This window comes from Temnothorax longispinosus, chromosome 1 (assembly GCF_030848805.1).
Source record: "Temnothorax longispinosus isolate EJ_2023e chromosome 1, Tlon_JGU_v1, whole genome shotgun sequence".
NCBI classification, from domain to species: Eukaryota; Metazoa; Arthropoda; class Insecta; order Hymenoptera; family Formicidae; genus Temnothorax; species Temnothorax longispinosus.
In genome coordinates, this window is record NC_092358.1 from 19,162,529 (window position 1) to 19,187,080 (window position 24,552).

Below are 24,552 nucleotides of genomic sequence, written 5' to 3' on the forward strand. Positions count from 1 at the left end.
GATATATCTCTACGGTACTTCCACGTCTATCTACTTGTAAATCAGGCGTAATACCCGAAACTAAGGAGAATACTACATGCAGTGAATTATCGTGTCTACTCACAGGAAATGCAAGTGTAATAAACACAACAAGTGTTGTGTTTATTATATAACCGGTAGCAAAATAGTAATTTCAGTTACTATAGAAACATCATGAGTTTACATAAAAATTTTGCTTGCAAGAGACAGTTGAAAAATATAGAAAAAGTGCCAATCATCTTGGGCAAAAAACATTTTATTCGAGAGATAAAATTAAATTATTTATTATAAAATCATATATTAAAATTAATTATAATATCGCGGCCAATTATAATTACCAGAATATTCTTTCTACGACATAAATAAGCGATGAAGCATGATTAAAATAAACACAGATATTTAAATTATTAGATAAGCAATATTATTATAATTAACTAAAGGAATAAAAATGTATTATACTTTTTTGGAAATTTAATTCTCACACAAATAAAATTGCTGTCTTTTATTATAACATATTAAATTAATTCCAGAATGATATATAAAATTATAATGATATTAAAATGATATTAAAATTAAAATTCAGATTTTAAAACTTCTATATATTTGTAAAATTAGATTATTCTATTATAAATATTAACCTAAAAATGTATGAAGTTTAATGCTGTAAACTAGTTAGCTCTTATATATTTATTCCTTCAACCAATGTATTAATTATAATATGCACATAAACGTATTGGCGTTTTAAATCGCGCTTCCTATGAGTGTTACGATATCACGTGGTGGTGAGTGTTTTGATGTATGATGTGAGAGACTAAAGTCTACGGCTACGTTCACAAAAATCAGTATGAAATGATACTCGAATAGCTTAATCGAAATGAAATGGACACAAAAAACAGGATGATATCAAATGAAACGAGCGAGATGGCGATTAATGAGACGATGTTAACGGTATGACTGGTGAGTAATAATAAAAATGGTAAATATCTTACAAGTGCGCTTGCAATTTGTTGGGAAGAGCATTCTCTTCCTTTCCACTACCAACCAACCACGCCATGCAGAAGAATGTAGAACAGTGTAGACAGAAGTGGGTAGAAGATTTAATACAAAAATGAAACAAGACAGCAGTTAGGTGATTGTTCCGGCACCATTAATTAATTGATTATAGCTTATTCTCTGATTTGCAATGCTCGATTCGCATTACTCTTTGCCGAGCGCGCTGAAGCACAGCGTTTTTGCTCAACAATCACAAAAATGGTTGACACAATTAGTTATGTAAACAAGGAAATACATAGCGACAGCAATATTTTAGCACCTGTCATCGCGAAAAATATTATCTGTAATAATCCGAATCGGGATTGCAACAACTTTTTCACTACCATCACCAAATTATTTACGTATTTTCACGATTTCATAAAAATCTAGAGATTTATACTTTTTTATAATAGTTTCACACAAATTAACTATTGACTATGCCTCCGTTTACAAGATCTGTAAATTAAATGTGACAGTATACAGGGTGTTCCCCTGAAACGTTTCCAAAAAAAAAGATACATAAATTAATATACATTTTTACACATTTACCATATTTTATATTATTTTCTATAAAGTTAACAATCTACAGATATAATTTGAAAAATTTAAAATCTATGGAATCTAATAACAAAATAATAACAAAGTAACAAAAAGTTAATATCCACAGGTTGAAAAATTTCACACTTTGCAACATTTTTAAAGCATTTAAAGATTATTATTAAAATTTGCTTAAAATATTTTTTGGTGACACTCTGTCGCGAGACATAGAATTTCCAAAAGCAAGAATTAAGATGTGAAATTCAAGAATTTTGCAAAACAAATAATTTACAGAGTAATCTAAATAAAAAATAACTTTAGCAAGCTATCTTGACGGTGTTTTTTTAAACACTTGGAAACACTATGGCGCACCCTGCATATGTTTACAAATCTTTTTACAATCTGTGTAATCGAATGATATACTCGTGTATATCCTAGGTATATCACAGCAATACAGTGGTGTGTCGAACGAACGAAATCTGCGGTTCATTCCAAACATAGGACTCAAAACCAAAACCAAAAAATCAGCATGGCCGCCAAAAGATGCGTGACAACAAGATCCGCGTTCGGGAGATCTCTTTAAGCAAGTAAAGCTTGCGAACGTGTAAACCGAAAGCACCAAACAAACATCTCGATTGCTACTCTTCGACGGGAGGATCAAATCTCGAACGTGACGAACAACGGACTGGCAGTTGACTGGTACACGGTATATACAGTTTGCAATTTATATGATTTACTAAAAAAAAAAGAGAGAAACTACTAGGGACCGCTGTGCTTACCTTGCGCTAGCCAATCGGGAATGTTCCTTGGTTTTCATGGCCACGGTGGTGTTCGCATGCCGGCACATCATATAGATCGCCATCGATAGAAATACAAGATTTGCCTGCAAGAGATGACGTTAAAATCAATTACGTTGCACTTTGAATATCACTGTTATAAAGTTGAAAAGAAAATATCATGCCATGAAGCGAGTGATAAGATATATCTTATATCGCCAATACTGATTTTTTCCTAATTGATGGTTTAGTCGATAAAGTATCGGACAATTACCAGTATAACAAGTATCACAGGTCCGACGAAGCTGAAGATGAAATAATTATCCGCGCGTAGCCAGCAGTACCGATCGGTACCGTAGCTGAGTGGATCGATTATGCACGAAATTGCTACGACCAGCAACGGTGCGCCATACGCGACCAGATAGTACCACCGAAGCCGCGATTTTTCCGCTTCGAATACCTCGATCAGCATCACGTACAACTGGAATCCTGTAACGTAATGTGAGATCATGTATAAAAAATATATAATTATTATAAAATGACAAAACATTGCAAATTATATGATATAAATAAAAAGTTGGCCGAGTTAGGGTTGTAAAGGTAAGTAAAGATTGACTTAAAAAAAATTGACTTACCTTCGAGGAACATCCAAGCAAACGCGCATAAGAAGAAGAAGTGCAGCAAGCCGGCGACGATGCCGCAGACAATCCTTTGATTAGTTTGGCCGATCCCGCAAACAAAGAGTACCTCGGCAATCAGTAGGCACACGCAGAGATTCTTGTGGATCGTCGTCCTGTCCGACTGCAAATCAGGGATCAGGGGGAGAGTGACAAAAAATTCCATTTCGTCGCGATTGAATGCCGATCGATCGGCGCGGCGCCCGGCGCGGCCGCGCAGTTATATACATTACCTTCAGTCCGCGAAATAATTGAAACGTGAGAATGGCCAGGACGAGGCAGACGACGGAAATGATGCAGCCTATATACGTGATGATCTGCAGGGCGACCTGATGGGCGATGTCCAGCCTGACGGCGTGCACGTCCATCAGTACGGCGAAGTTCGTCAGGTGATTGCATTCGCATATGGTGTGAGTTTCGTTGGTCTTTTGTAGCTGGCATCCCTCGTCCGACCAAGCGCTGTGGGAAATAAGGTATCGCGTGAAGAGGAGATAGTCGTTGTTTATGTTATTTGTTACTTTTCCGTCGGATGTACAGGCGTCAAAAGCTACGTGAGGATAGTTTCAATTATAGGTTTTTCGGCTATATACAGCCAGGATATATAATAATAAATAAATAAATAAATATAATATAATAAATATATAACATTTATTATATTATATATCTAGAATTCACAATTAGTTCTAAAATATACCTATGTGTGTGTATGTATGTTTGTATGATTGCATGTATTTTGGAATTGAGTTTTTCGTTCTTATAAAAAATTTTTAGAAGGTTGCAATTAAAAATTAAGAAAATTTCGAAAATAAAAATTAAAAAATGTTATTCTGCAATCAATTTTAAGTAATTCTTAATACTATACTTTAATTAAAAGTAAATCTTTTTATTAAATACCGAATTTGTATAGGATATCGAATCTCTATAATTGAGTTTGAATGAAAAAACTTCACGGATTAAATAATAACAAATATACTTCCTATTTCCGCGAATTGTGGCGAGTGTTGTATATAGCGCAACGGAAGTACCAGGAAGAGAAAATTGAAAATGAAGAAATAAGAGAAAAGACTCCTCGGTACTTTTAGTATTGTACGAGGTGGAAATAGGATCGGGCGAGGGCGAAATTACCTCAAGATGTAATCCCAGAAGACGCAAGTGGGGTTGGTGACGTTCTCAACCGCCAGATGTCTGAAATACACCCGAACGGGTTCCGAGAGCTGTATGTGCCGGCCTTTTCCCAAGGACGCCGAGATAACTTTGCTGTTGAGGAGACGGGTAGTGTTCCTCCGCGGCAGAGGCTGGGGATCGTCGCTCATGACAACGGACGGCGGCTCCGCTTGCGGCTGCAGTATCTCCTCGAGTCTGTCAAAGGCCATGAAGACCAGCCGAACGATGCCGGCCTCGCTGTTGTCGAGCAAAGCGCCCCTGGTAAGTTCCACGCGATCGTTCGAGACGGTCCACCTTTGCTGGGCTGCCTCGCTCGGGAAAACTTCCAGCTCGTTGCCGATGTTGCGCGCGTCCAGTACGCGAACTTCCATCACTGTGGGCGAAGACACGCACGTGGCTAATTAAGCGAGTAGGTGTATGCACTCCCATCCCGTGGCGCGTTTAACGCGCTCCATGAGAATTCTAGCCGTAGAATTCGCGGAAGACGCGAATTAAATTACGGCGAAACAGTGGTTTTCAAACTTTGTACAACAAACACTTATTTTAAGTATACTGAAAATTTAATTTTATCCAATTAAGGTAGAAATCGGAACACTATTGTTGTATAAATAAATAAAGTTACGTTATAACTATAATACAATTTTTTGCATGGAACTCTGAAATATCACTTTTTTCAAATACGAAATAGAAATAGAAACTATTGTATCATTGATTTAAAAAATACATTCCTACGCAGGAGCGCGTGCCATAGTACAAATTAAAAACCACTGTAATAGAAGAAAAAGAATTTTTTATTTCTTCGACTTTTATCTACGTAATTGAATAAGATTAAAAAGAGTAAATTAATAAAATAGTTTTCAAATAGTCAACCAATTATATTGTTTAAAATTTATTAACTCAATTATTCCAAATTTACCAAGAAATTTACTTGTTGCAAGAAAGAGCAATAGTCCTAACACGCTGTGCAATTTGCTGCGAAATGAAAGATTGAGAAATTAATAATTGATCGCAGGATCAATCAGTGGCGTTGCCAGGAAGAAGGACTTAATGTGCTTTCGATCTTTCTTTTGAAAAGGAGGACGTTATACAGCATCCGACCGGCTGTCGCTCATCAACTGCCCTCCGCCCCCCTCCCCCGGCCCCTCCTTCTTTCCTCCGACGCTTTTTGCTCTCCGCTGTTATGCAGTTTATCAAGCGTGCATCTGATGATGCACGTACACAGCGGCTCAATCAAGCCGCGACGCACTTCCGGGAAGTAAATCAAGTCGCTCGTAATTCCACCGTCGTTTTGTAATAATAATAGCGTGCGCCCGCGCGCCATACTCGTCTGGATTATAACGTAATCCGGGCGGGTACCGGAGAATTACGATGGATTCGGATCTGTATTTTATCTATACCGGAGATTACCGGGTGTTGGGTGCGCGAGCAATATAAATCATTCGATCGTTTGCAACGTACGCCGAAGGCGAATGCGCAACGTGCGTTCGTTCCGTGACTTTAGAAACGCTGATACGAAAATAGTTACTCCGGAGGCATGACGATTCGAGTTAGATAACGAATTCCGTCGCGAATTCTAGGTTGTTCAGCAAAAAGGATACAAATTAGTTTTATATTAATAACAGTATATCGTGACTAATTTACGAATCAATATTATAAATTATCTTTAAAAAACCAAGAAAATTTGTTTGAGATGTATTTTGCCTATATTTATAATTCCTTTTTATATTATAATTTTATTTCTCCCTCTTATATTTTGAATTTATGTCCCGCAATGCGCGATAGAAAATTAAAAAGTATTATTATAAATTTCTTTTAGATCTCAAGCTAAATCGTGATTCTATTTTACGTTAACGACAATTGCAAATGAGGTTCTTAACATAATTTCGACATGATGTTCTGCAATTATCTAGGCAATTGGCTATAAGCCAGAGATAGCAGCTTAATGAGAAGGATATTGAGGTTCTTAACGTCTCCCTACTTGGCACATAAAGGATATAATAAATGCATAGTCCGATAAATTGTTGCGTAGCAATTACCAATCATCATTAGCAGTACTCACATATGTTTTTGCCCTCATGCATAATGGTCTTCTCGTGCATAAGCGTGTCGGCCAGTAAGAATGCGTTCTCCTCGAGACCGATCAACAGCGACGTCGCGACCCTCATCTGCTCCTGATGACTGAGATCCTTCCAGGACGCCATTTGCGCCTTGTCGAGCAGATTGCTGCCGGTCCTCACTACGCCCTGGAGCAGCTCGGTGACGCTGACTTCCCTCTGATTCGGGTCTTGGTAGGTCTTAATGTCCAGGGCCATCTTCTCGGCCATGTTCTTGATGATCTTCGTAGTGATCATCATATCGCCGCCGTACAGGCCGCGGCTGTTGTTCGTGACCTGCGACAGCTCCCTGCTGATGCCGAGAATCACGTCGCCGTCCGTTACGCGGTTCTCCAAGGTGGTCAGCCAGACGGACCGGCACTCGCTCAAGTCTGGATTGTCGCGGTGCCAGAAGGCGGATTCTCCGCGGGCCAGACATCGCCATCTGGCCAGACCGTTGGCACCGCCCGGGCAGCTCTGTACGGCCACTTCGCCGGCCCTGGTCGTATTCCAGGACAGGTTCCTGGCTGTCACCGGAGGACACACTTGTCTACCGTAGTCGTACCACTGGCCGTTCGAACTGGACTCCGGGTACAGAGTGCTGGGTACTGCAATAATATGATTACGATTCGGTCAGTATGATCGTCTTAAGTGACCAGCTAACGGCTGCAGTTAACGGCGTCGACGTTAATGCGATAACGGCGTCCTCGGGGATGCAGCTTGGTGCGCAACGACGCTCGGAAATGATATTTTGGTCCTCCCCGGGGGGATCTTAATGCTTTGTCGCGATCAAACTAGAAGTGTGCTATTTATTCGCGTCAGTTTATAGACTAGAGATGTGTTTGTTGTAACAAAAGAGAAAGTAAAAAAAAAAGGCTTTAGACCCGTTATGATCACGACAGCCATAATATGTCGGTCATCTGTTATGCTTAGGCGCTGTCTGATATCAGCGGCTTATCCACAAAGTCAATTTATAGATCTGTGGACCTATAACCGGACGCAGGATGGCTTGTTACTGTGTAAAGATGTTATCGCCGTTGCCGATACAAGATTGTCGTATGTAATCGGCTAATTGGTTATCGACCAGGAAATTCTCGAGGATCTCTGCAGGATCTTCAGAATCCATGTCCAAAAATATATCGAACAATCTTATACATAAAATCATAAACCAAAATGACACCGTTTAGTCCTGCTGAGATAATAATATTAATATTTAAAAATGGCATATATATCACATTATTATCCAACGTTCTCATTAAAAGAGGAAAAATCTTACCGGTGGTCCTTCGGCTGGTTCTCCAGGGAGCGAAGGTGGACGTTGTCGTAGCTTGAGTGGTCTCAAACATAATCGGCGGGTTATTCGCCGGAGAACCATTTGCAGGAGGTATTAAGTCCTGATCCTCCTCATCGACTTCGATGTCGACGGAGGACCTTGTTGACGTGGAACTGAAAACGGAGGGGTCTCGTTATTCTCGATGGTCCTCGTACACACTGAACTTTACGACCTTATAGATCGCGCCTGATATATAAATTAACGACGTAAAGGAAAATATTTGTTCTTGTACAGACGCAGTGATTGAAGGAAATTAATGGCGTAAAAATAATACGCGAGGGAAAATTTATCGTTTCGATACTTTTGTTCTGTTCTATTTTTATGCTTATATGCATGATAAATATGACATACGGTAATATTGAAATATTATACATAAATATATGATTCTGGATTAAAATCCAAAATTTTTTTCTCGGCTTTTAACCGCTTGAGCCGCGTATTTCAAATGTTTATAGCACACTGACCTCGCCGGCGTCGTTATCGGCATCGCCGGGGTCGACACTGGGGCCGGTGGTTGCTGGGGTGGTTGTTGCGCCGGTGTCGTAATCCTCGAGGGAGGCCTGACAGTCGGCTTAGCGGTGCTCCAAACACTCGGCTGTGAAGTTATGAACCACGGCGGACTCGGCCGGGACGTCGTCGTGGTGGTGGCCGCTGCGAATGTTTCGTCAAGATCGCTTTAATGAGGACGGGAAGACTGGCATTGCGACGGAGCTTTCGCAGAGGGAAGAGGAGGCGACCAGGCGGTTCGTCTACGAGCTTATCGGACTCGAAGACTGAGTATAATTAAGAAGGAAAGTGATTTCAGAGGTGCAGGATATTTAAAGCTTTCGAGAGGTCTCTTCGGCACAGGAATATCGAAGTCATCCCTCTTCTCTTTTTCTCTCCCCTTCTCTCTCCCTCCCTCTTCCCCTCGGATTGATACGATGGGGAATTTATCCACCGCGTCGAATTTATATTAGACTCTTGTTAATCATTCGACAGAGTTTGAATGAACTGTACTTTGCGTATATTCCCGATAGACCGAAGGGAATGAGATATATCCGCTGGTCGGAGATACCGAGATACTCTCATCTCTGTTTTTCTTGGCTCGCTACGTTGGAAGGAGCTTATCCGCTGTATCGGATTTATATCGGATTCTTGTTAATCGTAATCATTCGATAGAGCGCTTGAGTAAATCTCCTTTTGAGAATATCAGATATAGTAAATAATATTTGAATAATATTTGAATTTTATTAAAATATTTGATGCGCATGATCGATCAAGATATTTTCGTAGATTTAAATTGATTTTCTAATACAATGTAAATAGTAAAACAAGATTTTTTTACCGAAGAAAGTAATAAGAAGAAAATATAATTTTCAGACTACAACAAGCATAACTTTCCAATTTTATTAAAATTGAAATTTGAATTTAAAAATTAAAATTTAATAAAATATTGTATAAGCACACATGTAATAAAATTACGAAATACTTCTATTAAACTTACTTTGTCAATAAAAAATTTATTATTTTTTTCCAGCATTAAAGACAAAGAATATTAAAAAATTTTGTGTTCGAAAATGGTCTCGAGTTTTAATAATTGCTGAGCGAACACTATGAATACTATGAATAAAAATTAAATGCTTTTTGAGCATATAAATCGTCCAAGAAGTATTTCGCGAATTATAAGATTCAAATGGTCAAAGAAGAAAGAAAGAAAATAAGAGACGGAGCACAAGAGATTAGACTGCACGGTTCAATATCGCGACTAAATCTAGCCGTGAAGGGGGAAACGATCTTTAACCCAAGATGGCGACGACAGTTAATTCCAGAACGGGATGGTCCACGTATTTCGCGGTACTATCTCTATAGAGGTCATCTTTAGTGTCCGAGGGGGTTTGCGATAAGGTAAAATACCGAACGTCGCCGATATTCGTCGCGATAATCGCGCGGGCAAAGGTAAGATGTGCACGTGCAAATCGAAGAGAGAAGAGGAATCGGTTTTACTTCTCCTGTGGCCACATTGGAAGCTATTAAGAGATTCGACTGTTTGCGAATATATATTGGTGGCGTGAACTAGAATTGCAGTCTCTATCGAATCTCCGCGAGGTCGACCGACACACGAAAGCAGCAATGGGAGACAAATATAAAGGACGAAGAGGATTTGGATATCATTAATAGAAAATAAAACAGCGTATTCATAGGAAAAAAGACAAATTAATATGTAGGTATATTTAATACTTAATATTATTATTTAAATATTAAATTTAATATTAATATTTAAGTTTCTGCTATTTATTAAATCAATGCTGATCGTTAACCATACTTAATGCAAATCGTAAAAGACGTTAATAAATATTGTAAAAAAATAAATTGAAAAAAGTGTATATTTCAAATATATTGTTAAAATTAATTTTTCTAATTGCATTTATTTAAAAAATAACTTCTGCTATTTATACTTTTAAAAACAATTACTTTTAAAAATAACACAAAATAATCGCAAGATAAGACTGACGTAAACATGAAAGAGTTTACTTACCAGACACACACCGATAGTGCGCTTCGAGATATTTGTGTGTGTTTGTGCAAGGATCGCCGAATTGCAGCGTGGACGCAACGATGCTGCAGTTCTGCTGGTCGTTGCACCTGCACGAGGATTCGACTCGCGTTTAATAAAATGACCATGGTACACCCTTACCACGTGTACCGCCATGGATCCAGCCTTGTCTCTTTCGTTTCTTCAATAGATGGGAAAGAAGAGCGATGCTCTCGGAGAGAGGCTTTTTCGTCGAAATTCGTCCGTTTTACGCGTGTTCTTTTATTCAAGCCTAGCAGCCTTTTAGCAAAGCTTAGCTTTTGGAATTTTTATTCTCAATTCTTGAGACGTTAATTGAAAGAATTTGATTAAATTCTTGTTGGCAAAAATTGGATTTATAGTTAAAAATTAGAAACCCCAGTCGATGATTGTACATATTTATTTTTAAAAACATTAGACTTATTGTTAGTCATTGTCTTTCAATATTAGAAGATTGTTATAGAAAATAAATAAATCAAATAAAATTGTAAAATAACACAAAAAATTGAATTAATTAATAAACAAAAATATAAGGAAAGTAAATTTTCCAACGTCAAATAAAACAACAAAGGTAACGAAAAGTTATTTATAAAAGAAAAAAATTGTTAAAGCTGCATGACGGTTTGGGCGTATCGTCTAGCGTCGACACGATTAGCTCATAAGACGAAATCATAAGACGAAATAAATCCTCTTTGCTCCTCAAATTACAATTCCAAGATCGTGAGGCTCTTCCGTAGCGCGTGAACGAGAGGCGAATTCCTTGAGATATCTCGCAACCGTAATCCGCAACCGCGCGAAAAACGACGTCAGAATAGAAAAATGTGAACCAACCTAAGCACTGGTAGTGAGCCTCGATGTACTTTCCGGTCCCAGGACAAGGGTCTTCCTCGAAAACGTCGCTGCGCACGTCCACCGAACAGGAATTACGATGATTGCACCTGCAATCGTCACGTGTGCGAAAATGTCACCCAGCGGAACGACCTTACAGCGATTTCCAAATTCCTCGCAGAATCACACGAGCTGAGAATCAGGCGAGCACGACGATTCCGCGTGTATTGCTATCTCACGACTTTATTGCGACTTCCACGAGCATGACTCTCTATTTCTCGAAAATCTTGTTCGATATTTTATGATATCTTGTCTGGTAATACTTAATAAAATCTTGAACTCATAATTTCGCAAGTATATCTAATACTTGCATTAAATATCGAAAGATAACATGGTAATCGAATTAGAAATCTTTTTTCCACTTTTATAAAGTTCACAAATAGGGATTCGTTAATGTCGCTTCGTTTAAAGGATAAACTTGGAACAGAGTCAAACTATACGATATTCACACTTTTGTAATTGATGGTAATCGATTTATGAAAATGTATTAAATCCTCTTAGATTTCTCGAGCATTTTCCGAAATCTTCGTTCGAAGAGCAAAAGCGATTTGTTAGTCTCACTGCAAATTTCGGAACAAAAGCTCGGCTCTCCTGTTCGCGGAGCTTCGTCGGATCCGTTATATCACGGTTGTTCGCGTGTGTGTTAGCGTGTGACAGTAGGACAATGGGTTAGTAATGACACGTTCGCAACAGTTTCAGACATAAGCACAAGTTAGGCGCACGAGGTAAGACAGACGAGGATTCTAGTCCCAGATCCGGGCAAACGGACGTGTGTGTGTGTGTGTGTGCATGAGAGAGTAACGTAGAAGTGTGTCAGCACCGAATTACAGCTCGCCCACAATATCCCACGGTGTATATACAAAGATTAACCGCATGCAGTGAATGTTCCTTCATTTCGAACGAAATTGTTGCGTTGCTTGCGCCTGCATCGACGAAGGCGACAAATCGTATCGATGTATGTTTGTGCATAAATTCGTATCGCTCTCTTCACGCGGCGATAATTTATTTTGAAATAACGGTCGAAGTAATGAGATCTGGTTTCTTTACTCAACTAAATTAACATTTGTAATGAAAGTAAAGTTGTTGTATTAAAACCGATTCGCCGATTCCGTCCGTTTAAGTGTGCTTCGCCGACTGAAAAGATAACGCGGATCCCTCTTTTTAGCAGAACCTCTCCGTTAATTTAGTTTCGCGTTTGTTAAATCCTTCTCTCTCTCATGGCGTATTTGAAAGCTCGCTCGCGTTAACAGGGAGAATAATCATGGTGAATTTTACTCGTGCGACAAAGTAAATTTTTCTCGTGCACGCGAAATCGCGACACTTTAAAGGACAAAAGCGCGGCGCGGCTCGTCGGCGATCGTTAGGTCGGCGGAATTATATTCTCTTCCGAGAGAATCTCGGCAATTCGCCGTCGCGTTCCCGTTGTAACTACGGGACTTGAAAATATTTAGTATCGCAGTATTGTCGTAATAAACTTTCCGCCCCGCCGAACTGCCGAGCACGCTTGACATGACTTCTCTCCGTTAAAGATTTTCTCGTTGACGGATTTTCAAAGAGGGACTCTCTCTCTCTCTCTCTCTCTCTCTCTCTCTCGGAAACTTTCCTGTGAAGGTACAATAGAGACGGAGAGTGTTCCATCTTGAGACGAAGGTTTCAGTTAACTAACATCGAGAGTATTTTCTTTCTATCTAAATACCGGGCAATTTTCGAAAAATTCGCATTAAAGCGCGATTTAATAATCGCCCGACAGACAATTCATTTTATGTTAATATATTATATAGATATGTATAAATCTCTAAAACGTTCATGACTTATCGCACTTCTTTTTAACGGAATCTGAGTGATTAGAAACATTGTGTCATATTTTGTACATGCGAGAAATTCTACATCTGATAAAACATTGTAGACTTAATCCACTTCATTCGCAAGCGTGATGATAAGAGAGAAATATTGCTCTTGAAACTTCAACAAACGGATTAAATGTGAGATTATCTAAATGTATCTTTATTTAATTACGGCTTCACCATCCATTCACGTGTGGATGCAAGTATAAATAATATGTTCTATTGAAAGATTTGAAAACGGAGGTCATCGCTTAATTTTGCGCACAAGAGTCGAAAAATTTTATTTACCTTGCTCAATCCGCCAAGATAGTATCCCGAGGTAATACGCGTGGGATTTCCACCTAGAGCTTGTTTGTTCACGACGCGATTCGACGATCGTTGCGCTCGTTTTAATGGTCCGCTCGTCCGATCGAGATTACCCGACGGACGTACGGCCGTCGTTGCACGAGTGCAATATCACTCTCGGCGAGACCGAGATTTAACGCAACTTTATGAGAGCGTGATGTAACGCGATATTTCATTTACAAGTGCGACCGGCGTCGCCGAAATTGAATTATTCTACATTGATCTTTGAAAATTTAAGTCCTCGCGTGATAAAACATTTTGCTTTTTCTCAAGTAATTGAACGAAACCGGTGAGAGTTCGCAGTAGCAACAAATTCGATTTCATGTTAAAAAAAAAGATGCATTTGTACTCCGATTTCCAAATTGTAAGTCGCTAGAGCATATCTTTGGAGCACTCGATGGTAAAAATTTATTTAAATTTATTTTACTTTTCGATATATTTTTTGAAAACTACTTTTAACAATATTTTTCAAATATTTTAATTTTTATAAATAAAAAAATCGGTATCTTAAAAAAGCATTTTTGAGACTTTAAGACCAACGATAATCAGAATACGCTTTGACAAAAATACGCAAGAAACATCGAGAAAATATATTAATTAAGTTAAGAGAGACACTACTCCGAAAATTATTCAACAATAACGGAAACAATGAATTTCACCGATCTCGTTAGTATCTCATGATGTCGCGCCGCGCTATTTTTCCCGCGTCGCGTAAACGCTCTGATTGGTTCACGTAGTAACCGCCGATTAGTTCACGTCGGACGTCGTCGGTGCGGAGCGCGATCGCTCCGCTTTTTCGCTTCTTTTTCCTCGTCCCGGGCGAATTTCGCGTACGAGTGAGCGCCGGGAGCGCCGAATTTAACGACGGACAATTACTCCGACTGTATTAATCGGTTATAAATCTCCACATTCGCGACAAGTACCCGTCGTTTCGCGCTTCGTCAAATCGGCGTTCGTCGGAAAGATTCGGTCGGAAGGATTCATCGGTACGCGCGTCTCCCAGTAATTCGCAGCGTTCGCTTCTATTAACATATGAAACGTTGACGAAGTGCCGAGGGACTGAGTAGAAACGGGTAACCTCTCCTCGCGCGCGTAATATTCGCGCAACGGTCGTTGTTCGCGTCGGCCATGTTTACCGACGCTTGCCAAAATTCTTGCGGGCGCGCCGCGAGCAACGAGTGAGTTCAAGGGTAAGTGTGAGCGTGTCGGTGGTCTCGGCACGTAAACAATCGGCTCGGTCGCGGTCGAACATATATCTCCGCATCCGCAATGTGCTTTGCGTAATTGCGTTACTCGCGTAAATGTCACTTATATCGCGATACCGCACGGAGCCCGCGGGCCACCGCTTGACCTGTCAGATCCACGCGCAGCTTGATCTGGAGTAACCGAGCGTCTAGGACAGGTATTCATAATTTTGTTCTTATATTCAAGACCGTCGTTAAGTACAGTGTTAAACACTGTTAAATATTAAGGGATGAAATTTAAACCAACATCTCGAGTTAAATGACATTTTGTTACTTTTAACTACTCTGTGCGCCGAAATTTATTGTCTTAACACAAAACAGAATTATTTTAACTACATTGGTTTAGTTAAATTAACGACATATTGAGTAGGAGCAGTGGCGACCTATAGAAATCATTAAAAATGATTCAAATTGAGTATAATTTAACGTTACGAATTTAACAGTGAAATGTTACGAACTACGAGTTCTCATTTATAAATGTACAAATATTAAAATCTTTGTAATTAAGATTGTCTTGAAATAACCACAAACTATGAATACAAGCCTTATAGATATCTTATTTATCGGGAGAATTTGCCCCGGCAACTATGTGCGCGTCAGCTGTGTCAGCGAGCATCGACCAGCATCGGAGGACTGTTGCTGGACCGTCAATCCAAGCAGGAGATTGTTGGCTTCACTGCGATATTCGGCGGGTGGTGAGTGACCAACTTTTACTAAGCTCTTCGTATGTCATTGTACAAAATTGTGAAATTCGTCGATCTCGATTTGACGAAAGTAGGATTATTTTCCTTATTTGAATTCTCTACTTGACACAAGTAGGAAGTAAAGTTTCTTTAGCCGATAAGGAACAGAATTGAAAATCCGAAGGCACGGTCTTATGTAAGACCGTGTCCGAAGGCGGATATATAATAGTCACTTCCAAATTAAATATATAGGTACAGGTGTAAAAAACGAGATAATTTCTTATGACTTTTCGTCGAAGCGCTGAATGGTAGATCTTAGCGATTATTAACATTTTTGTGCCTTCCGCGTTCACAGAAACTTCGCGTGCCCGCGGAATATTTCCGGCGCCCAGGCGCGATGACATTTCGGTACGAGGCGTCTTCCCGACGTTATCTTCCGCTCGTTATTTCGGGATTATGAGTTTCCGCGGGGCTTTTTGCGCACGCGGTAAAGCACTGAAAGTCAAAAGCACTATAAAAGCACGCCCGAAATTCGATCAAGTGTCAGGCGGGGGTGACACGTCGCATAACACGGTGTGTAATTTCGAGAACCCCCCCCCCCCCCGATAGCGGAAATTTACAGACGCGCGTTCGCGGTGACGCGCGCGCGCGCGCGTGGGGTTATTTCGCCGGAAGAGTCATCGGGGAATCAATCGATCGCGGACAAACGGTTACGACGAAATTCTTATCGTTCCAGCGACAATCAGGCGCGCTGTCGATACGTTGTCGCAGTTCAGGCAAAGTATCGACAGGACGCATAGCTCCGCGCTCTCCTGATGTAATTGGGTCCGCTCGAGATTAGTTCGTTACAGTGGGAAGCGTAACGATTCCGGCGTATTAGGGGTCAACAATGGCCGTCGAATTGCAGGTATTTTGTTCCCGCGTTATTGACGCGAAAATTCGCTTCCAAATGTGACAAGCGAATTTTGTCTATTTCGCCCCACGGTGAATTCGTGTCAGTGACAAGAAAAAAAAAATCGACAGCGAGATACAATATTAACGACGCGATTAAAGCCGCGGTAATAAATGTATCTATGTTGTAACCACGATTTATTAATTATGCATCGGGCAGCGCTGCATTGTAATTATTTATACGATTCGCATAACGGTTTCCAATATCGCGACGTAAATGTGGTCGCATCGGCGGCGTTTCATCGACAACCGAAATTACAGCGTAGCCAATTATAACGCACTGGCGCTTTTATTTGTTTAGCGGGATGTGTCGACGAGAGCTATCGTTCTCGACGCTAAGTGATAACGTCCATTTCTCGTAACCGAATTCCGAATTTCCATCGGATAATATTCGTCGATCGTTAAGCAGTGACTTTTTGAACTAGTCTATCTTTAAATTCACGTGATCGCGAGTGAAATAAATCGACGTTTCCACTGACATTTGGCCAACGGAAATAATAGTCGGATAATCGAGATGTACAAAGTTGTTGTTATTATTAAAATTGTCTTTGCTATTAACCTTAGATCCAATTTTCTTCAATTTCATCGTGAACGGCAACTCGGTTCTAATTTTAAACGAATATAAAGATTATATACTTTAATTTTTGTAGAAATAATTTCTTTTCCATATTAAAAGTTGACTGATTATATGGAAAAGATGTTTATATATTAGTATAGAAATAGACAATTTAACGATATTAAAGTTTTTCTATACATAACGTATATGTTAATAATTAACGTAACTATTTTCGTATATATTTATCGAAAAAGGGATCTTTTTTTTATAAAATTTGTATTTCAAAACAATACACGCATCCATCCAATGGTTGAAAATGAGAGATTTGTGAGAACCCGTATTTTTTCACCGAAAATTCTTAAATATATGTATAAATATCTTATCATTTATGCGCAATTTAATTTAGGAACGAATTATATTACTGCAATGAACATCAATTTAGATGCAAAATATTCTCAAAAATCAAAACAGTCATCAATTTCGCGAATTCGTAGGCGGCCTGTTGGATATTTCTATCGATCTCTTTTTTTTCTTACGCTCGCGCACACCCCTCTGTCTGCTTCCATCCCTATCGTCGGGTATCGTCTGGCTTGCACGGCGGAATATAACGAGGGTAAACGTAATTTCAGACGGGTAAACTACGAGCGAGCACGAAAAATCGCCATTTCGCGGATGTTGCGCCGTTTATTATTAAGGCAGACCCCTCTCTCTCCCTCCCCTTACGGTTCCCCGCCCTGTTCGCTTTGTCTTTCTTTTTTTCACGTGCATACACAAACACACACTCGCCGCGGTAGCCCCCGCTATAATGATCGATTCGACGGTGATTCAGCCCTTTTCCCCGCGGCGTTCGCAGTTAATATCGGCGCGACGGGGTTTCGTTGTACGATATTATTATTCCATCTGCTGATTCATCGCGACATTTCTGTCCGGTGCGTGAATAAAAGTATAGGCAACTTTAAGTTGCGCACGAAAAACAGGTGTCTCTAACTTGTTCCTATAATTTTCGTCTTGTAATGTTTTTATAAGAAATCGCTGATAAAAGTTTTACGTTGTTTGAACAAAGCTCCGGCCATTTTGCTTTTATTCCTTGTCACCGTAGCAAAGTATTCAGCCAACATCCGTTTATAAATTTATAACAATGAGTGCTAAAGGCATAGTAACTCATTTTATTATTTTTGTTGGTTGTCCGGTGTTCGGTGTTCCTATCGATTTTAGGAAAACTAAATTTCTTGAAGGTTTTCTTGTTACTGTCGCAAAAGCTTGAAACCTACTTGATATATATATATACAATACGTATCCACGGCAACGAATGGATTAATCGTGCACATAATCCGCGAGTAAAAGCGCTCGGTCGCGTAAGCGGAGCTTAAAAGCGCCCCGCGTGTCGCCGGTAATCCCCGCGATTTAACGAGGCGCGTGTTTGCGAACTATGCTGCATTGTATATCTACGTGCATCTTGCGGGACGCGACGCGAGTCGCTTCTCGTACTTCGTGTCTCACACCGGTAAGAAACTTGTCGCCCCGGTAAGCGAGCCACGAAACATCCCCCGGCGGGGAAAACCTCCCCCCCTCGCGTAAACTCGAATCGTGTGCATCGTGTGCGCGTGGACTAAACTGCGGCCCGAAACTGCGCCATTAGGACGCTCCTAAAACGGCGTTTTCAGTATCGCGGATACGTGACAAACATAACTCGCGCGTTTAAAAGTTTTGTCACGTCGCGTGGGAACAAATCGGCAGATTCGCATGATTTAAAGACAGCTGTGCTTGTTATTATACGTACAGTTGGATTTACGTACGTGTGAGAAAAAGAGACGTTTACATAAAATTAGGTAATTATATAGATTTTGCCAGCGATGTTTGAATCGTGGAAAATAAGGATGTCTTATATTTGAATTTCAATTTTCTTTATTTCAAGTTTATTCAAAATTTTCCAAATTGAATCTCCGATATCCTAATCGATCAAGTCCAGCTGTTAACCGCCAGGTCCACGTGCGACGCGAACGAAGGAACGCGATCTCGCACGGTAACGCGAGCCGACGCGACGCCTATCATACGGTATCACCGGACGAAAAAGGGAAGCCGAAGAGTTTTCCGTTTCAGGACGGGCGAGAAGGAGTCGAGTGACTTTTTAATCGTCGTAGGAATGTCTTTGTGCCAGCGAAACCTCTCCGTCACTGGCGCGGATTTCGAAAGGACGCGCCGCGTTGAAACTCGACGATGGCGCGTGTAGCGGGCGGATGTGTAGGGGGAAAAAAAGCGAGGGTGATATAGAAGCCGAGAGTAAACGGGTCGTCGGAAGAACAAAAACGAGAAAAGAAACGGGAACGTTCGCTTTGACGCTTATAAGCGCTATAGAATCCGTGACCGCGACGCGAGTCAAGTCGGATGATAGCGTACGATATCAATGATGACGTCACTCGAGACATCGGATACTTGGGAATACCATATCAATTCCTCACGAGCTGCTGCTATTGCGTCGGATTACGGAACGAGGATGCCGGATATAACGATCGAACGATACAATTTAATTATTTGATGTAACAATTTCCTATTCTGAGATATTGACTTATTTGCTTTTGATGATCTTGCTAATCTCAGCTTTACGAGAGGCTCAGCTGCAAGGAATCTGATATCCTGCTCTTAATTCAAGAGTAATAAAGTAGGTATCGAATATAGGTCTGTTTTGAGATAATTTGAATGTAACTGGATTTTAGCCAGTTTAGTATAATTATAATTTTAACGGTCTGTCTTATTTTTGTTCTTTATTCAATATTTATACGGAAACGTATCTATCTCTATCTTTCATCCGCGTTTTGTCTGTTCGAAAACTGCAAGTAAGTTTCGGTCTACGAGTGCGGAAAAAGAGAGTGGGTTGAAAGAGGGCGAGAGTGGCGACCGAGCGGGGCACAAACACGATCGGCGATGCGCGCCTGCTGAAATTGGAAATTAATCGGTTTTGCGTTGTTCGCGAGGGTGTATTCCTCGTATGCGTACACCGGCATTTCGTGAACGAATGAACGAACGAGCGAGCGAGCGAGCACGGCTCCGTTCATTTACGCTCCGATAAATCGAAGCGCCCGGGCGCGATTTCGTCGCCGAGCTGTCTAGCGATTTTCGGTGTTTTTAGTGTTTAACGTACGAGTACCTATGCGCGTTTCATTCGCTCGTGCCGGGATAAATCGAAACGCGATCGCCCGCCCGACCCGTTTCTGCCGACCGATTTTTAGTGTTTTCAGCGTTTAATGTCCTCGTGTGCGCGACGATATTCTAGCTCGTAGATAGCTCTATTTCGTACACAAAGCTTGGCGATTGATGTCACAGTCAAGCGGATGAAGATGATAGCGATTTTATTTGTAATTTTCAAAGCGCGTCGCGTTGCAATGGTAAAAAAGTTGCTCGAGATGAAGGCGAGTTTTAAATTCATATTTCGATAAGATTGATTTTATTCATCAAAAGATTCTTACTTAGAAAGTGCGATTGGTCAGGAACACGCTATATTTATTTATTTACACGTTTAACACAATAATAAGCAACGTGTTTAATTTAAAATGTATTTCTTAAAAATGTCGTTTTGTTTTTATTATAAAAATTAAATTAAATTAAATGTTATGGAAATTGCAAGAATGTAAAATATTTTAATATCAAATATTAAGTCGATATTTGAGCTATACGTTTAAATAACTTCTTTATAAAAAGATCTTTTTTTAAGTAGATTTTCCTTATCAGTTTAAATGAGAAACACACGTGCGCGTTGAATGAGGCTGCCTTACAAAGATTTAATATCCTCTTTTATGATTACCACAAACAATCCATCATGTTATTTAAGATTGATAGTGATCGCGAACATAAAAGCGGACGAATGCCGACGAAAAAGCCTCTTTCCCTACTAGGAATTTCCCGCAGGACAATTCCTTCAGTAGACGAGATTCTGCGCGGGTTTACACAACGGGTAGCCAAAAAGAAGGGCGGAAAGACACAACACAGGAGCATCTCTCCTTGGCATTCCGGGCGGCAAGAGAAAAAGGAAGGATCCATGGCAGCACACGTTGTGTTCTGTCTTATATATATACACATATATATACGTATATTTTTTTAAATAAGACAAAGCTTGTACGTGTACCTCTAACGGTAGCCGTGCGCAGAGAAATCTCGACACAAGATTGCAAAGACAAATCCCAAATTTATTTAGGCGAGCTTTAAAAAAAACACAGGAAGTTTCTTGAAACTCGCAGAAATGTCTATTCCGCAAATGTTTATGGGATTAATTTCTCGTTTTAACTATCAGTAATAATAATTTGAAGAATTTGACAATTAAAAAATATAGATATAATAATTTAGAATATATAATAATTTAATTTTTGAGGTGCAAGATATGACAAGATTTCTCCTCTGACACACAATTGTGGTACAGCCACGATCGTGAAATTGAATCAAGAGCTGCGGCATCTAGAAATTAACACTTTTATCATACAATAAGATGCATATTGCACCGAATCCGTCAACTGGCCGACAGAATCGGTACAATAGCTCGCGCGAATTACACGTGGCTGTACCAAGTGAAAGCGTTCATTATACAAAAAGTGATATAAGTCAAACTTTGGAAAATAAAAACTGTTAAAGATCGATATTGTTAGGTATCTTTTGCCTAAAAGTCCAAGTTTTTAAAAATTATAAGTTTGCATCACATTAAAAAGAATGTATTAATTTAAAGCGTTAAAGTGAGCAATATAATTATTTGTCACAATTATTTTTGTCAGTTTAGTAATTATTTTAATTACTATATTATTAAAAGACGTTAAACATTAATTTAAGAGCGTAAAGAAAGCAACAAAGTTACAGTTATTGAAAATATTTGTTGGCATTACTGCTTCGGTGTGATTTTCAATTACTTCAATTAATCCTAATTACTTTATTTTAAAAGCAATATGCTAATGCTGGAGAATCTCCAAAATTGTGACTAGTATACCACTCTCTTTCGAAATGAACGACTCGTATGTTAAATATTACTATACTGGTGGCATGCATGCACTGGTCGACTAATATATATGGTAGAACAAGATGGAGCAAGAATATCAAATTTATCTTCATATCGCGCGGCTGAGTATGATCGCAATTTCAAAGCTGTTTACTCGCACATTTAGTGCAAGTACCGTACTTTTCGTTTGGATCCACCCCATTATCACCTTCAACCTCGCTCAAACTTCATCGATGTTGCCTCTGAACACCTTGTATAAACATCGTATCTACGTACTGCGGCGAGACGCGCTCAACGATAAAAAATTAAAAGAAAACATTGTTCTTCATTCCCCCCCTCCTCCTCCCCCGTCATCTCTTCCCTCGCTCTCATTTCTTTTCTGATTCCTGTGAGCTATACCAATCCGCTCACGGCACGACGACGGTTGAAATATTCGTCGGACTTCTTCCGCGTATTCGTGATTGGAATACTTTTAAGTACCTAACCGGGAGCTCTGTTTCTTCCTCTTTCTCCCTCTCCCTTCGTTGCAACGTCTCTTTCTCTTAATCCGCCCGGGGATTAAACGAGTTTTGTCGAGAGAACTTGGGGGCGTGGGCAGGTACATGAGAACGCGCGCGCGTGTGTGCATTCAAGTGTACATGCCTGTGTACATGTAATTACGCATGTATGTAGAAATGTGTATGGGTCGGAGTTAAATGCCGTGCATCTGAGATATCTCTTTTATTTCGAACATTATACGAAAGACTCTTTCCGCGTTCGCAGTGACAAACAGCGCGCAAGTTGATAAAGCTAATTTTTTTTAACGAAATGCATTTTGAGCTACAGTTTCTTTTTTGAATATTTTAAATAAAAAATTTAATTGAACTCTAATATAATATAATCGATTTGAGACTCACTGATTTCATATTTAAAATTATTATATTAATAATAAAAATTATAATTATGTTAAAGAAACGTGTTGTTCGAGTGCTATCGACAATGATTTTAATTTGACTTAACGACAACCGCTTAAAAATGAGCAATTATTCAGAAATTCCAGAGAATCTTCGCAAAAAATAACATAAGAATAACTTTACTAGTTCATCCGCCGTTTGTTACTGTGAAAGTTTTTCAAAAGATACTTTTGGCGTCTTTGGAAACACGGAAGATACCGAGGGTAGCGATATTTATTGCGCTACCTAGCTTCGCTTCTACATCGAAGCAAGCGGTTACGAGAAGAGGCGAGATATATTGTGAAAACTCGTGAAAAGATACATTAAAGAGGGGAGGGGATTCTAAGTTGGAAAAGAGTGAATGGGGTAAGAAGAGGACTTGATCGTTAACGAAGGGGCGTTCGTTAAATTAAGGCGAAAGAAAAAAACGTACGTGAGTAACAAAACGCGGAAAACTTTGCCGTCAATGCGACTGAAATCCGTATTTGAATTAATTCCTCTTCGTGATATGCACATGGAATTTATTCTTCGATTATCTTATGTATAAAGTTTTGACTTGAAAAAATATTCATATACATCATTTAATTTAATGTCTTATCTTTCAGACAATTAATAAAAAAAAGTATAATATTAAAGCATTGAGATATATTTTTCTATTAAGATATTAAAAGATATTCTTCTTGAACTTTAATCGATTAAAATGAAAAATTTGATCTCTCTCGTTTCTCATTAATTAAAATTAAGAATGCATCAAAAGAACCTAAGAAATTGATCGATAGAGAAAATTGCAGAAGACTAAAAAAGAAAAAAAAATGAATCAATAAAAAGATTGAAATTGCGAGACACTGAGAGGAAAAACCCGATTCGAGAGAGACAACTTTGTCCGCTGTCTCCCTGGCCGTAAACGCTCTTAAATGAAATGACGAGCCGGCTAATTTGCCCGTCTAACGCGGTTATCGACAAAATTTTCTGAGATTGTAATTAGCTTACAGTTTAAATACCGTCGTGTGGCAGTTTCCGCAACGCGAAAAGTAAATGATGGACCTTGATTACAGATTTTGATGAGAACTTTTCAGAATCAAATAAAAATAAAAAGTAAAAAGAAATGAAAATTGAAGTTACAGTCTCTTAATTGGACATTTTGATAAATAATATTATAATATTTTTAGAAGAAGCATTTATTGCATATTGTATTGTTTTTCTATAAGTAAAATTATATAACAAAATGCATTTAAGCATATTCAATAACTATTTAAAACTAATAAGAAATAAAGTTGCAGTTTCTATTAGAAATTTCAATATTTGTTATTTTGTTCATTGAATTATCGATTCTTGAAATATAATTATTTGTATTGAAAATCTGTAGACATATCTAGTTGTCGCGGAGGAAATGTGGAAAACAAAGAGAAAACAACGAAAAGCTTTGTCGATGAGGTATAACTATATTTTCCACTAAATGAGATTACGAGGGAGTTAATTCCGTATAACATAATTACAGAGTTTGTGTGATTGCAATTAAGTTCGATACAATCGGAAAAATGGCTGAGAAGCAAGATTGGTCGGATAGTAGGAGGAAGTAAAAAAATTGATTGGGTCAACGAAAGAGCGGTGAAATTTTTTGCGTGAAGTCATTTTTATAATTTATTTCAATAAATATCGCGGTTAAATCCTCGTGATGCAAACATCGAGAAGTAATAAGTCAAATTATACGCCTAATTCCAGGAATAATAACAAAATTTATAAGATTAAACTCTGGCTACGTAAGTGCGCAAAAATATTAATAAACACGAAATTAACATTTTTTCGTTGTCCAAGAATTTACAGCAAATGCTCGCGTATCGCGCAATATGAAAAGCCGCGAACAAATCGATCTGAAAGATTATTTGACAAAAAGCGATTTCCATTCCGACGTATCTTCCAATCAACGCAACAATTTGCAACAAAACCATT

General features: G+C 39.2%; 1 protein-coding gene across 5 annotated transcripts in view; it reads right to left on the reverse strand.

Moving 5' to 3' along the window:
* The window catches only part of LOC139815597 (latrophilin Cirl), a 435,108-nt gene that overhangs the window by 19,913 nt on the left and 390,643 nt on the right, over nt 1-24,552 (reverse strand). For 3 of the 5 annotated variants that reach the window (XM_071782625.1, XM_071782614.1, XM_071782641.1), the window contains 10 exons: nt 11,016-11,122; nt 8,095-8,281; nt 7,574-7,743; nt 6,264-6,905; nt 4,166-4,577; nt 3,274-3,499; nt 2,999-3,164; nt 2,638-2,852; nt 2,367-2,470; nt 1,008-1,052 (listed from right to left, as the gene is read on the reverse strand). In XM_071782625.1, the coding sequence (XP_071638726.1) occupies nt 1,008-1,052; nt 2,367-2,470; nt 2,638-2,852; nt 2,999-3,164; nt 3,274-3,499; nt 4,166-4,577; nt 6,264-6,905; nt 7,574-7,743; nt 8,095-8,281; nt 11,016-11,122 (2,274 nt within the window). Of the gene's footprint in view, nt 1-1,007; nt 1,053-2,366; nt 2,471-2,637; nt 2,853-2,998; nt 3,165-3,273; nt 3,500-4,165; nt 4,578-6,263; nt 6,906-7,573; nt 7,744-8,094; nt 8,282-10,148; nt 10,256-11,015; nt 11,123-24,552 lie in introns of all 5 variants that reach the window. The other 2 variants (XM_071782617.1, XM_071782634.1) reach the window with 2 other exon arrangements.